General features: G+C 47.1%; 1 protein-coding gene across 1 annotated transcript in view; it reads left to right on the top strand.

The window, feature by feature from the left end:
• Positions 1–16,131, top strand: part of CSMD2 (CUB and Sushi multiple domains 2) — a 667,758-nt gene that overhangs the window by 608,821 nt on the left and 42,806 nt on the right. Inside the window, exons 50-55 of the mRNA XM_033838419.2 lie at positions 1,397–1,582; positions 2,624–2,818; positions 4,514–4,687; positions 6,309–6,482; positions 12,402–12,575; positions 15,926–16,114. Coding sequence (XP_033694310.1) covers positions 1,397–1,582; positions 2,624–2,818; positions 4,514–4,687; positions 6,309–6,482; positions 12,402–12,575; positions 15,926–16,114 — 1,092 coding nt within the window. The remainder of the gene's footprint in view (positions 1–1,396; positions 1,583–2,623; positions 2,819–4,513; positions 4,688–6,308; positions 6,483–12,401; positions 12,576–15,925; positions 16,115–16,131) is intronic.

Raw genomic sequence — 16,131 nt, forward strand, 5'->3', positions numbered from 1 at the left:
TTGAAAATTGTGTTTTTATTCAACAGACTTAAGCCCAGAAGACAGCCTCTCAGATAGCTCTGAGGGACTGCTCCGAAGTGGCAAGGGAAGAGCCAGGATGTATAGGAGTTTTTGCAACAAAAACCAGGTGGTCAGGACATCAAAAGATTACTGTTAATTAAAGAAAACCAGACCTCTCAGGTTAATGAGTTTAGCGCTTTTCTCCATACAAGATGCCAGAGTCAGGGCTCATTGAAATCATTCCTTTGAAATGCACCTTAGCTATCTAGGGCCAGCATCCTGTTCTTTCCATTCCTGAATCCCCTCAGGATGCACTGTCAGGGCCGCTGCTGTGGCTGAGGGGGCAGCCTATTGTCTCCATCCTGAGCTCCCTTAGCGCTCACCGTTGGGGGTGGCTGTAGGGCTGAGATGGCTGCAATATCCTTTGTTTGCTGAAATGGCAGGCAGCCATATCTTTGTCTACAATTTCCACCCCTTCTATTTAATGCGTATTTTGGTGATCCTATTTTTAACTTAACAGAGCCCTTCCTTGTTCACTTTTTGTTGTTCTCTTTTCAAAGCCCTCTCTTCTCATTTTATTATATGTCACCTTGACTTTCTCAAGATAAGAAGTTTAAAGTTATATGTTTTCTGTTACCTGAGTTAGTTCTGTTTCCTAAAGGAGACTTTTCTTTCTATTTTTAATCGTATCTTTATCACTTTCATGCTGCTGGTGTTTTTCATTTGTATAGTGATCTTTAATTGTTCATATTTCAAAGTAAAGGCTAGGTTGATTCTTCCAGGTAACAGATGTGGGTTACCTCTGCTGTTATTATATGTAGCTATCATTGCCCACTAGGTCTCTCCCATGAATAAGAAGTTGAGTTGAGTATGTGGCAGAGATAAGCAGACAGAGGGGCAGGCTTTAGGCTGAGAGCCTTTATATTTAAGGATTAAAAGAGCTTTATTCCAGGATGCCTCCTTCTACCATAGCATCCCTAATTCTCTCAAGGGAGTTCTTTCCTTTTTTTTTTTTTCTTTTTTTTCCTTCAGTGGGTAAGAAAACCCTCTCTGTTTAGTTTGGAGAATGGCCGCCTGAATGTCTCTACACCGTGTTTGCGGGAAGGGATGGAGAACTGGTCTCACTCCATAGCTCCCTCCTGTATATTTTGTGCTGCAGCTTCTCAACTCCATTTAATCCATCAACACACTTCTATGTGCATTTCATCTTCCAAAGCTTTTTTATTTCATCTCCTCTACTGATCTTCCCATTTTCTTTTTTGTTATGAGGCTTTTCCCTCTTATTAGTCTTTACTATCATTTTATTAGGGCCTCAAGGGAGACGAAAGATAAAAATATGTTCTCAGAACACCATCCTTGAAGCAGACATGCTCATGACATTTTTTTCCTCCACTAGCTCTTTCCTGTGGGCTTCCTGAGGCCCCCAAGAACGGAATGGTGTTTGGCAAAGAGTACACGGTGGGGACCAAGGCTGTGTACAGCTGCAGCGAAGGCTACCACCTCCAGGCAGGTGCCGAGGCCACAGCAGAATGTCTGGAGACAGGCCTATGGAGCAACCACAATGTCCCCGCACAGTGTGTCCGTGAGTCCTTGGGTAGGGGAGGGGGTGTGTCAAAGGGCTGGATAAGCAGCTGAAAAGATTCCTGCAAGGAGCGAGCTAAAAATCCAGCAATGGGAAAAGACATGGCCATGCAAGCTGGGGACTCAGAGAGCTGAGACAAGTGGGTACTGCCATCTACCAACCTGCTTTCCCATTTGAAACTGTTTCAAAGCACTGATAGACCACTGCTCCCTGAGATGTTTCCATAAACCATCACAGAATGTAGGAATGACTGGTCCACTTCCTTTTAGATGGAAAAACTGTCAGAAAGTTGGCATGAATGTCCTTTGATCACGGAACTCCAAAATAACAGAGATATACTTCGGTTTTAAGGCCAAAGTCACACACTGGCAGCCTCATGGGCTATATCTAGTCTGAAGATACAAGGTTTTGTGTTTTTGTTTTTGTTTTGCTTTGGTTCTTTGGCCTATGCAGTGCTTTATTAAAAATTTTTGAATTTCTTCCCAACATTTTAAAATCAGAAAATTTTACATAAAAATTCGTATTTCTAGCTTCTCTTGAAAAAGGCAGATCTGACCAATTGGAATTTGCAGTCTCACATCCACAGTCAACACTGACTGAGTGCCACCTCCCTTTCTTTTTTTTTTTTTTTTCTTTTTTTGGTTGTATGTGGGCCTCTCACTGTTGTGGCCTCTGCCGTTGCGGAGCACAGGCTCCGGACACACAGGCTCAGCGGCTATGGCTCACGGGCTCAGCCGCTCTGCGGCACAGTGAGATCTTCCCAGGCCAGGGCACGAACCCATGTCCCCTGCATCGGCAGGCGGACTCTCAACCACTGCGCCACCAGGGAAGCCCTCCCTTTCTTTTTTAATTTGGCAGATCTGCCCACCCCAGCTTGCTGATTCCCCACCCGGCTCACTTCACTCATTGACCGCACCTGCCTGGGGACGAACGGCTCTTGGATTCATCATTACTGCGTTACGGTCTCCCAGTCCCCAGCTCTGGGTTGTCAGCGTCTTCCATAATTAATTTATTAATCCTCTCTGCTTTTTATCTCCCCAGCTGTGACCTGTCCCGACGTCAGCAGCATCAGTGTGGAACACGGCCGATGGAGGCTCATCTTTGAGACGCAGTACCAGTTCCAGGCGCAGCTGATGCTCATCTGTGACCCTGGCTACTACTACACTGGCCAGAGGGTCATCCGCTGTCAGGCCAATGGCAAGTGGAGCCTCGGCAACTCTATGCCCACCTGCCAAAGTAAGCCCAGGAGGGCAGGGTGGGCCAGTTTGGCACAGTGCCTACACCCTGAGCCGTCTCATACCTGGGCTGAATTGGGGGTGGGGGGGGAGAAGAGGAGTGTAGCCAGGGACTGCAGTGACCCTCCTTCTGATCACTCACCTAGAACCAGGAGCTGGGGAGAGGCCTATTCCTTTAAGGAAGCACTTCTCAGCATCTTGTCATCTTATTAAAAAGCTACCTCTGTCCAGGTGAGCATCCACTGATTCATTTACTCCACATTCATACCAAGTATTGTAGAGGTATGAGGAGAAAAGGTTGTGGTTCCTGCCTACAAGGAGCTGAGAGTCTACTGGAGAGGCAGACAAATAAAGAAGCAAGGATAACAAAGTGTGATAAGACCTATAATGGGCGTGTGGTTAGGGGGAATGAATATAGCGCAAGGGACCAGGCCACCTATGTGCGCCTGCCTCTTCCCCACTGTAAGCTGTTTTTCTTTGGTTCTTTAAGATAGTTTCAAAGGCCAGGGTCCCTGGGAAGCACCTCTGAGATGGAGGTTTGTTCGGGAATGCCCTTGGGATCACCACCTGGGGAAGGGAAGGGGAGGGGAGAGGGAGGGGAGGCAAGAGGAGGAGAAGAGGTGGGGCTGGGAAGATGGAGAAGGTGATCTCTGATGCAGTATCAGAGAAGGCCTCAGCTGACCCTGCAAAGAGCCCTGAATCTTGGTGGCCCTTCAGAATTGTCACAGGTTAGGGCAGGAGGCCTTTATACTTCCATACTGACCAAACACTGGGTGCAGGCTGCCCCAGGAAGAGAGCATGACCTTAGGTGGGAGGACTCTTTAACCAAGGCAGTCTGAAGAGGGCTCGCAGCAAGGGGTTGTTTGCCAGCAGCTGGGGGAAGAAGTCCTTCAGTCCTAAAAGGGGGTCTGAGTGGGTCAGCACAGCATCCACCAGTAGGGATATTCTGATGCTATTTACTGAATCAGTAAAGATGTGATAGAGGAAGTAAGTGTTTGTGAAGGGACAGAAGGAGATCACTTATCAGGGCACAGGGGGACATTTGAGACTGGGTAGGAGGAGTGGTATCTTCCCAACACCTATGACCCAAGACACTGTTACCTTTGTTCATCCAAGTCCAGACTCCGAAGTGGAACCATGTATGTGACAGAGTAGGAGTCACGAGCGTGGCATAGCTTCCTTACAATGAAGGCGCTCACGTCTCAGTGCAGCCAGGGGCCGTCCACAGTGCTCCGTGGAGAACGAGTGTAGGGCTGCTGCTGGGCTCGGCAGAGAGCACAAGGGCAGTGCCTGGCAGTGTCTGCCCTGGACGCCGAGGGGCACACCACAGAGTCGCCATCTCTCTGGCGCCGTGGTTCCTAACAAGGGTGCACATCCAAAACCCCTGAGGAGTTTTGGTTTTCTTTAATACACACGCTTGGGCCATATCTCCAGAGATTGTGAATCGTGGGTCCAGAGTGCAGCCTGGACATTTTTAAAGCTCCTCGGGTGCTTCTGGCGACACCTCCAGTTAAGGATCACGGGCCCAGCGTAACAGCACAGCAGTCACGGTGGCGACCCGTATTCTGGTCAAGAGTCCCATTAGAGTAGGTTAAACGGATCTTATTTTTGTCATTATTCTTGCTAATCAGAAGCAGCAGGGCTTCTGTGGCCGTCTCTCAGGGCTGGCTTCCTGAGCATTTTGTGGTCTTTATAGTCATCTCCTGTGGAGAGCTCCCCATCCCGCCCAATGGGCACCGCATCGGAACCCTGTCCGTCTACGGAGCGACGGCCATCTTCTCCTGCAACTCCGGGTACACGCTGGTGGGCTCCAGGGTGCGAGAGTGCATGGCCAACGGGCTCTGGAGTGGCTCCGAAGTCCGCTGCCTCGGTAAGTGACCTCCCTGGACCTCTCCTGTCCCTTTTCCCCTCCTCAGGACAGGTTAGATCTTTCCAAAGCTGCATTCCAATCTTTGAACTGAACTGTTTTACCTACTGTCATAAAATGCTTAATCCAAACAGCTATTGGCATCTACCATAAGCAAAACCCTGAACAAGCTTCCCCTGGAGCACCCAAACGAATGAGAGGAACTTCAAGTCTGAGGAGACAAACCTTTGAGGGGCTCTCATTCTGATCAAAAAGACACCCCCTTCTTATTGGCCCTTGTATGATGGGTGAAGCCCCAGTCTCCGCCTCCAGGGACACTTTACAGAGACACATTCCTGCAGCACACCTAAAATACCATTTATATTATTGGTTTTTCCATAAGATCTTAGGGGAAAACCCAGAGGAACTTTTTGACAAACCCAATATATATCAGCAAATTTTACATACATATGTATACAAAAATACAATATTATATGTACTATATTATATAATAAATAAATATTTTTGTCATTAGCTTGTTTTATGACAAAAATATGTCAGTGTATGACAAAAGCATAAGAAGCAACCTGGCTTACGGAGGACAGAGTTATCATTTCCCCCATGGTTAATCCAGTCCCTGCCTAAACATTAGATACTAAAGTTCTCTCTTCTCTCACACCTTTCTTGGACCCCTCAACTCCAAAGGAGGGTCCCAGCTACACAGACCCAACAGCATAGACTGGACGGTCTGTTCCAGAGTGTACAGTACTGCCCTCCCTCTGTCTCAGGCCTCTGTTAGAGACACAGTCATGAGTTATTTCCAAACAGAGCCCAAAAATGCTAGTGGAAACACGAGAAATTCACTCTACCTAAACCCCATTTAAAAAAAATAACTCACCTAGGTTTATATTAGCTGTGTTCCTTGCCGCTCAAGAAAGAAGGATGAATTTAGCTGAGCCACCTGGTCTTACATGGTTATTTTCAACACGACCAGATTTTTTTTATTCCTTTTCAAATTCTTTTCCCATTTAGGTTGTTACGTAATATTGAGCAGAGGTCCCTGTGCTATACAGTAGGTCCTTGTTGGTTATCCATTTAGAATATAGCAGTGTGTACACATCAATCCCAAACTCCCTAACTATCCCCCCACCCCCACCCCATTCCCGGGTCCCCGCTGGTAGCCATAAGTCCGTTCTGTCAGTCTGTAAGTCTGTTTCTGTTTTGTAAATAAGCTCATTCACAGCTAGGCTTTGACTGCCTTAATGAGACCACGGTGCCCCCCATGCAGTCGATGCTCTGGAAATGCTGGCTGATGAGAAAAAGAGGGGGACGTTCCCAGAGGCAGGGCAGTAACAGTGATCGTTTCTTACCCATGTACAGACACAGAAACTAAAGCTCAGAGATGGGTAGCCATTTGGAATGCAACCTTGGGATTTGGGGTTGCCAAGTCTTCAACACCACTTCTATCAGGTCTAGGATTCCTGAAGTCATTCCTGGAGGCTGCAGTCAGGGGGAGGTGGGAAAAACGATGGGTGGTCCTTTTCCCCACCGTCCATGTCTCCCCCTCCCCTCATTTGACCAAGTCCCACCTTATTTTCTATAAGCTCCTCTTCAATTTACTCTCTTTTCCCACATCCCACCAAAGCTGGACACTGCGGGACCCCTGAGCCCATCGTCAACGGGCAAATCAATGGGGAGAACTACAACTACCGGGGCAGCGTGGTGTACCAGTGCAACGCCGGCTTCCGCCTGATCGGCATGTCTGTGCGCATCTGCCAGCAGGATCATCACTGGTCAGGCAAGACCCCTTTCTGTGTGCGTAAGTATGGTACCCACTCTCCCTAGTCACGGGCTCAGGTGCAACGTGGACTTTCTCTTGTGTTGTCTTGATTAGGTTAGCTAGAGGTTTTTGTACGTTTTGTTAATGTTTTTCAAAGACAGTAATTACATCTGTTGTTTTCAGTTTTCTGCATCATTAACTATTGCTTTCACCTTTATTTTTTTCTTCCTTGTGATTAACTTCTTTGTTCATTTTCTTGCTTTTGAATTAGGAATTTAGTTCATTTATTTTCAGTCTTTCGTTTTTATTGATTATTATGGACGTAAGTGTTTAAAGCTATAAAATTTCTTCTGATCACTGCTCTAATCATACCCCACAGATTATAAAAATTAGGGTTTTGTTATTTCTCAGAAATTCTGTAATTTTGATATTAATTCCCCCTTTTGCCTAGAAGTTTTTTTTAATAAAAGAGTGTGTGGTTTTTATTTCCAGATGGAAGGACCTTTTGGATTTTTACATTGATATTCATTTCTAATTGATTGCACTGTATATAATATTTCTACTTCATGGAATTTACTGAGGCTTCCTTTGTGGCCTAATATTTGATCAGTTGTTATGAATGTTGCATGTGCATTTGAGAAGAAAGTGTATTAGTGTGTTAAGTTCTATGTATAATCGCAAGACGTGCCTTATTGATTTTGTTGTTTATTTCTTCTGTATGCTCACTTCGATTTTTGTCCACCTGACCTGTTTTGTTCTGAAATTTGTGTTTCAAAGTTTTCTTTCATCAGTGTTCTTCTATTTTTTCTTACATTTCCCGTAGTTTCTGTTATGTAACAGTAATTGCTTTATTTGGTACATAGATATTCATAACTATTATACCTACATTGCAAATTGTGGTTTTAGCCTTTAAAAATATCTTCATTATCACTTTTAGTATTTTCTAGTTTGAATTGTACTGTGTCTAATGCTATTAGGCTTATGCCCGCTGCTCTCATCCTTTGCCCATTTGCCTGGTATACCTTTAACCACCCTTTATTTTAGACTTTCTGAATCACTTAAATTAGATGTGTCTGTTATATACATCATAGAGTTGGGCCTTGCCTTCTGAGCCAGTTTGAAGATCTTTTTCTTTTAATAGGTTAGTCAAATTCATTCACATATATTGTTATAACTTATATGTTTGGTTTTAATTCTGTCATGTTTAATTATGTGTAAAATATAATACACATATTTCTTTCTTTCTTTCTCTGTATGATGTGTTCTCTTTGCTTTCTTTGCTTTGCTTTTTTTCTTTTTTCGTTTGATATTTAGGAAAGGTTGTTAACTTGTATGTCCCTTTCCTGTAATCAGTGCATTGACATACCAGGATCCTTTTTCAATATGTTCACATTTAAGATAGACTTTCTCTTTCTAGCAGTGACTTTAGATCAATACTCCCCTGCTCCCCTCCTCTCCTCTCCTCTCCATACAGCCTTGCTCTCTACAAAGGCTTGTGACAGAAGCATGAGAAATAGTTCTCCCTGGGTTTAGTGTTTATTTTTCTACTTACACGTAACTTAAAAGTTTACAGCATTGTCTGTCTTCTAGTTATGCTGCAGGCCTGCACTTTCTACAGTTTTATTTCTTCTTCTTGTTAGTCTGCATTTTGGGAATTTAGATGGCCACTGTTTATTCTCAGTTGCCTGGAAGTAATTTGGAAAAATTTTCACTTTCTAAAGTTCCATAAAGTGAGCTTTTATATAAAGTGCAGGTTTTGTTCTTAATTTTTGTAAGGCAGGTTTTTGTTTTTAATTCTTTTTCATTTGGTTTTTCATATATGAGATGGAACAATGAAATAATGAGCCTTAACAAGCAATGCATGAAAACTAGTCTTGATAGTTTCTTAAGTATTAAGAAATGCTTCACAGAAAAGAAGGTTTACAGAAAGGAAGACCTATCTATATTCAGTCAGCCTTCTAGATGTGTCTAAACAAAACAAGTTTGGTTTAATCCAGGAAATGCAAATTCAAATGCCTTTAAGAAATTGACGCAGAATATGTGTGAAAAGGTTTGGGTTACCAATAATAGGGAATGTTGGAGTCTGAAAAAATGGAGGATGTCTGCCGAACCTAAGATACTTAATTTTGCACCTGGTCCTTACTGAAAGGCAGTATAGTAAAGCATTTGGACACTTGGACCCTGGACCTAGATTGCCTGGGTTCAAGTTCCAGATCTACCACTACGTAGCATGTGGCTTTAGGCAAGTTAGCTTATCTCACTAGGTCTCTTTCCTCATCTATGAAAAGCAGGTACCCCAGAGACTATTGCGAGGATTAATCAATAACGTGAAACGGTCAGAAGCTGCTGTTGCTGTTGTGATGATAGTGTGGTGGTGGCAGTGATGCCACCGCCCTGTCACATCACAGAATCCAGGATCTCTTGTACCAAGCTCCATTCTCTCCCGGAGCACAGAGTTTTAGGAAGTATCTGGAGTAGGACGGCAAGAGGAATAGAACAAGTGATTGCTCTGTGGCAGGTACTGTGTTAGCTGCCATCACCTATGGACTCAAGGTTTACGATATCAACCAGACTCTCAGAACTTTCCAGCCGCCCATCTACATTTCCTCAGTCAGCTCCCTTGTCCATTCTGCACAATTTCACAGCTGATTCACAATTTCACCTCCTTTCTGAACACCCGTATTCTGTTTGTCAGCAAATAGCAAATAGTGAAGATGTCCTGAAAGCAGAGAAGCTAGGTTTAGAACTCAGACAAGCCACTTAGAAACTGTGCCTCTTGAACAAGTCCCCAGACTCCTCTGAAACTCTCTTTTCCTATGAGGATAACGATGGTGCCTACCTCAGGGGGTTGTCAGGATTAAATGAAATAATGCATATAGACCCCAATAATTATTAGCTAATCATGTAATCTCACTTTCTACTGTGCAGAGAAAATAGAAGCCATCAGGTAATATCCAATTCCTGCTTCCCTGGCTCGCACGTCTGTCCTTGTCACTTCCCTCCTCTCTAGAAGGAGGCCCAAGGCTAATCCCTCCATGGGTCTCAGGACCTCCTTCCCTTCTGCCTTCCTAGTAAGCTTAGTCTGTTTTTACTTCTCTCCTCTGAACTGTGGACCTTCCATTTCTATTAATTTCCCTCAGCCTGTAAGACCGAATTCAAGAAACCTTTCCTTAGTACCTACTTTGTGCCAGGTGCTGTGTTAGGTGTTGTGGGTAAAGATGAATTGAATGTGCCGTAGTCTCGGCCCTCAGGAAATCTGGGTCCAGTGGTGCATGTGGTTGACGTCCAGTTAAGCCCCAGTCCAGCAGAACTCCTCTTTTCCTTCCCAGTGGTGTGTTCTCCTTCTCCCTTCGCGCCTGTATTCGTCAGGGCTCTCCAGAGAAACAGAGCCCTCTGGGCCATCTGACGAGTCTTGAACTCTCCCCATGGGTCTGTGACACTCCCACCTCCTGTGAGCTTGACTTACTGCTTTGCTGACCACCTCCGTGTCCTTTGCGGGCATTTCGGTCAATCTGCAGCTCAGACGCTGGTACTCCTCCCAAAGGTTTTACTCCTCAGCCCTCTTCTCTCACTCTATACAAGTGGTTATTTTAGCCTTTGGGGTCATGACCCTTTGTGAGTCTGGTGAGAAAATGGATCCTCTCCCAAGCTGATCGCAAACACCCAATATTTTGCATATAATTTCGGGGGATTCACAGACCCTACGAAGCTTACCTCCATTCCCCCACCACTTCACTAACCTGGCAAAGTCCTGCTCAGCCTTGAGACCCAGCTCATAGGGTACGCCATGCCCTCTGTGGACCCTCCTTAACCACTCCCTCCCTAGCAGAGGATAGGTGCCCCTCCTGGGCACCGGCCTGTCTCGGCACCAGCCGTGGTGTTGTGACGGCCTGCATCCCTGCCTGCTCTCCTACTAGGCTGAGAAGTGAGCCCCCTGAGCTCCTTGTATATCATCAGTATGTAGCAGAGTGTCTCGCACTTAGTGCGCGGTAAACATTTAATGAAGAGCAAATGCATGAATCTGTTTTTAAAGCAACCCTGTTAATGCATATTGAAATGCTTACTTTACAGATATAGGAGCTGAGGTGTAGAGTGAGTTGTCCAAAGGAAGGAAAAGACAGAGCTGAACTATAAACCCTGGGCTGCTGGCCTCCTAGTGCATTCTCGTCCCGCCACACCGGGCAGTCTTGAACACCTGTAGTCCGTTATAACAGCATGCCTCTGCCCAGCTCTCTCTGCTAGAGTCAGGGATGCTACTGTTGGGATTTCCATAAGAGAACGGGCCCAGAAAGACAGCAGACGTGGCCACAGCCAAAAGCGGGTCCTACTTGGCCTTGTTCCCCGACCTCCGTCCATACCATTTGGGTCTGGGGTGGGGTCCTCATAAATCCAAGTGTTGGGATAAGAAAGCATTCCTCATGGCTCCTCAACCGCTCACAGCTAAAAATCCAGAACCAAGGGAGAGGCCTCAAAGCCATCAAGTGGGAGTTCAACCCAAAGAGACTAGGTACCAGGCAGGCACTCAACAGAACTAGGGATGAGGGAGCAGAGCAGAAGTCAGGCATCCATCCATTCATGGCTCACTCATTTGTTCATTCACTCAGCAAATATTTATCAAGCTCTTCCTGTGTGTCAGGCACTGATACATACCCGAAAGATACAGCAAGGAGCGAAACAGAGTCCCTGTCCCAAGGAGCTTCCATTCAGGTAGCGGGAGACAGGCAATGAACACATGAAGAAGTACATGCAGAGTGTGCCAACTGCTATGGAGAAAAGCAGGGCTGGGCTAGGGGGCTGGGCAGTACTGGGGAGGTTGTTTATCTGGTCGTAAGGGAAGGCCTCTCTGCTAGTGACATCTGAGGGGGCCCCGGAGGATATGAGTGCAGAAACCAAGGGATGTTCCAGCCAAGAGGGAAGCAAGTACATAGGCTCTGGGGCAGGAACTTGCTGGTTCAAGAAAACTCGAAGAGACCAGCGCCACTGGGTGGAGTGAACTCCACTGCTGGGAGGAAGCGGGGAAAGCCTGAACCCTACAAGCACCAGAACACTCTTCCTTCCCTGCCCAGGGTTGAACAAATTACAGAAGGAAACAGAGTCATAGGTGGAAGACAAAATATCACTTTTATTCCTGATAAAGACTAAGTTGGAACCCATAGCTTAATGTGAGAGCCAAGTGGAATCTGCTCAATAAACCCCAGAACGGGGTGGATTCACACACAGTCAGAGGCAGCACTGCACTGGGGCGGGCATCGCTCCATTGCTGCAGAGAGCCTGTCTCTGGAGGAGTGGGGCAGAGCAGCGCTGCCCACGGGCCGCCGGGTCCCAAGAGGAGAAAGGCAGGGCTGAGCCTTTATTCTTCCCAAATTGCACGATGGGCCGCTCCACGTTACCCGGGGCAGAGTAAGGAAGAGAGCAGAGAGAAAGGCCAGGAATTACATGAATTGAACTCCCTTCACGTGGAAGGAGTGGGGGAAGGGTTGTGCCCCCACTAAGAGCTCTGGTTCCCACTGGTCTGTCAGAGTGACCAGTCCCTCCACGCAGGCATGGTTAGTATTGACTCTGGCTCCATCCAGATTGGCCCAGGAACTAGGCTGGGTCTGCATGACATGAGGGGTAGTCACCAGTGTATCTGGCGAAGAAGAGTGGAGTTGGGGAGCCAGGGGATAAGGGAGAGGAAACGAGGCGGGAGGGACAGAGAACGACGCTGTGAACCTAACACCCTGTGGAAGTCCAAGAATGACTTCTCTCGTGTTGTCCAAGCGGTGGACATGCCTTCAAAGAAAAGGGAATGTCCACATGCTGATTTCAGGGAAGCAGAATTTTGCAGCAAAAGAGCCTAAAGTTAGACCTAAGGCTGAACTTCACTGATGGGTATGAGAAACGCCAGGTGAGGAGAGGATGGACTTTGGGGGATATGGAATAACAGGAGGGCTTACCTCTCTTCTGTTCTGATTACAGCGATTACCTGTGGACACCCAGGCAACCCAATGAACGGCCTCACCCAGGGCAACCAGTTCAACCTCAACGATGTGGTCAAGTTTGTTTGCAACCCTGGGTATGTGGCTGAGGGGGCTGCTCGGTCCCAGTGCCTGGCCAGCGGGCAGTGGAGCGACGTGCTGCCCACCTGCCGAAGTGAGTCACCCTTCTTCTCCCCTCCCCCACCCCCAGTACCTCTGCCATCTCTGGTCTGTGACCCACAAGCGGAAGCCAGTGGATTCCATTGTGGTGCTACTTTGACCAAATGGGGAAGACTTGGGACAGAAAAGAACCATAAATGGGGGCTTTCTCAACCCCTAGATACAGCCACGTCAAATTTCTTCACTGGTTATGTAAAGAAAGCAAAGGACGTTCATCTTTCAAACTAGAAATGGAAAACCATCTTCTGTTTACATTTCGTAGACCCAATAATTCACCATTATCATATCGAGCCCCATTCTTGATGAAAGAAAAACAACCACAAGGGTTCAAATGAAAACTAAAAAGCCAGCAGTCTAGGGGTTGGGATGAAGGAGGAGGGAAGAAATGAAACCACGGACTCAGGAGGCAGACTCTGCGTAGAGGATATTCCAGCCCCATTCGGTCTATTTAGGAAATAGCTTCTAAAACTTTTAAAGGCTGCTCACAGCAATGAAGGGCAGTGGAGCTGTCTGCCTCCACCCAAGAGTGGCCTGGCAGGCTAGCTGAGGTTCAGGAGAGTCAGACAGAGTGAACTGTGAGTGAGGCCAGCCCTGGTCTGGAGGTTGATCAAGTCTTCACAGCTGTAAGGTGTGAGGACTGAGACTCCCTCAGATGACAGCTCCTCCTCGTGGTGTTTGGGGGTGCACGGCGATTGGCTGTGCAGCGTGTCACAAGTCATTTGTAACTGATATTAAAGAACCAAATTTTTCAAATGATATTTTAAAATCATTAAAGATACATTCACAGCTAACCTTAAAATAACATTCCTCTCAACATTTCAAGGTGCCATTTTGAGTGAGACAAGGTTCTAGGGAACACAGGGGAAATTGTCATGACCTTGAGTTGACCTTCCTTCCATCACCTATCCAGGCAGGAAGGAGCTGAGAACTGATGCTTTGGGGTGTTGTTATCCCATTACCCCCTTCTCCTCAAGAACTGTGCTCTGTCTCCGCAACACAAGGTCCTGTCCTGTAACTTCAGCTCCCCCGGTCCCAGCCCCTTCCGGGGGTGCTGTACTCAAGGGCCGATCTTGGAAACAGACGGCTGGGGTAAAATCCTTAGAAATGATGGCCTCTGCTCCTTCTCCCCACCGGCCTATTCTCTACTCTGACAGAGTGACCTGCCTGAAATGCAAATCTGATCAAGTCACTCCATGTTTAAAACACCTCCCGAGACTTCCCACTGCCCTTAAGATAATAAAAGTCTCCTCTGCTGGTTTAACGGGGCCCACAGACCTGGCCCAGCCTCCTGTCCAGCCCACTCTTCTCCACTTCGTCCACCCCCAGCCTCAGCTCTGCATTGGGTCCCAGCCACACTGAACCTCTTCCGGAGTCCTCACACAGTGCCCTGTGCCCATAAACCCCCCGGGGCACCAGACACAGTTTCCTCCAATGCATTCTTCTCTGTCCCCTCCCGCCTTCTCTTTGTCTGGGTGATTTCTACCCAGTCATCAAGAGCCTCCTTCTGGGAAGCCTTTCCTGCTCCACCCCCTACGCGCGGCTAGATGCTCTGCTTTGTGCTGCGGAACATTCTCTGCTGTCCCTATCAGAGCACTTATCAAACAGGATGATTGTTCATTTGTCCCTTTCTCTCTAGACCAGTAGTTCTCAACTGGGGATGATTGTACCTGCTCCCCTGTCCCAACAGGGGACAGATGTCGGAAGACATTTTTGGTTGTCACAACTGGAGGGTTTCTATCGGCATCTAGTGGACAGAGGCCAGGGATGCTGTTAAACATCCTACAATGCACAGGACTGCCCCCTCAATAAATAATTATCAACCCAAGATATCCTTCATACCAAGGTAGAGAAACCCTACTCCAGACTGTAAGTTCTGTCATATCCTCACTGCCCAGCACAATGCTTGGCACTCAGTATATCACGATAAACAACATGAATGAATAAAGGCTACTTACCTGTTTTGTGACTCCAACTGCTCTGAGCCTCAGAGAGGTTCATCAGAAGTTAAAACAGCTCACACCTGAAAAGCTTATCAAAGATTTTAAGTACTGGCCCTGCCCCCTTATGATGCATATGAGATTCAGGTAAAATGATGGATGTGAAAGTGTTTTGAAAGCAAAAGTACAGATCATCGGGCTTCGCTGGTGGCACAGTGGTTAGGAGTCTGCCTGCCAATGCAGGAGACACGGGTTTGAGCCCTGATCCGGGAGGATGCCACATGCCGCAGAGCAGCAGGACCCGTGAGCCACAACTACTGAGCCTGCACTCTAGAGCCCGTGAGCCAGAACTACTGAAGCCCACGCACCTGGAGCCTGTGCTCCGCAGCAAGAGAAGCCCCCGCTCACCGCAACTAGAGAAAGCCCACGTGCAGCAACAAAGACCCAATGCAGCCAAAAATAAATTATTTACTTTTTTTTTAAAGTACACATCATGGGTTATGAATAATATGGTCATTATTCTCAAATCTCACTCGATTTTGAGTTGAGCTGCTTTGGAAACACTTCAGGATTTAAAAGTCAAATTTATCCCTCAGGATTAATCTCCCCCTGAAATACTCATAAACGTGGTTAAAACAGTTTCCAGAAGAGCCCACCCCGCTTCCACAGCTTTGCTGAGGGAGACATTGTATCAGGGATCTGCTCACAGAGAGGAGGCATCCCTGCCCTCAAGGGATTCTTGTATTCAAACAAGTCACAATGGAGCGATCCAGGTTTGTACCGGGAGCACTGAGGAGGGAGAGGTTAACCAGTCTGGGAGGAGGTGGGAGGGCTTCTGCAGGGAGGTGATGTCTAGCTGGACATGGAAGAATGAATTCCTTAACCAGGTGATCAAGGTGAGGGGAGAAGTACAGCAGCCTCAGGACAAGCTCACCTTCCCAGGCAGGATCTCCTTTGTGTAGCCTGTCTTGGTCTGGAAATTTTGCTGTACTGGAAATACGTGCCTGTTTGGACTTCGGAATTCTCATTTAAAAGCGTAGGAAGGGACTTCCCTGGTGGTGCAGTGGTTAAGAATCCTCCTGCCAATGCAGGGAGCATGTGTTCGAGCCCTGGTCCAGGAAGATCCCACATGCCGCGGAACAACTAAGCCCGTGCACCATAGCTACTGAGCCTGCGCTCTAGAGCCCGCGAGCCACAACTGCTGAAGCCCGTGCGCCTAGAGCCCGTGCTCCGCAACAAGAGAAGCCCCCGCAATGAGAAGCCCGCACACCGCAACGAAGCCCGCGCGCAGCAACAAAAACCTGACACAGCCAATAAATAAATAAATAAAATAAGTTTAAAAAAAAAAAAAGCGTAGGAAAATCCTCACGTCCAGGTCTCTACATCTAATCATCCCGTTCCATTGCAGTCATCAACTGTACAGATCCTGGGCACCAAGAAAACAGCGTTCGTCAAATCCACGCCAGCGGCCCGCACACGTTCAGCTACGGCACCACCGTGTCTTACCAGTGCAACCACGGCTTCTACCTCCTGGGCACCCCGGTGCTCAGCTGCCAGGGAGATGGCACATGGGACCGTCCCCGCCCCCAGTGTCTCTGTAAGTTGATGTTATCT

This window comes from Tursiops truncatus, chromosome 1 (assembly GCF_011762595.2).
Source record: "Tursiops truncatus isolate mTurTru1 chromosome 1, mTurTru1.mat.Y, whole genome shotgun sequence".
NCBI lineage: Eukaryota > Metazoa > Chordata > Mammalia > Artiodactyla > Delphinidae > Tursiops > Tursiops truncatus.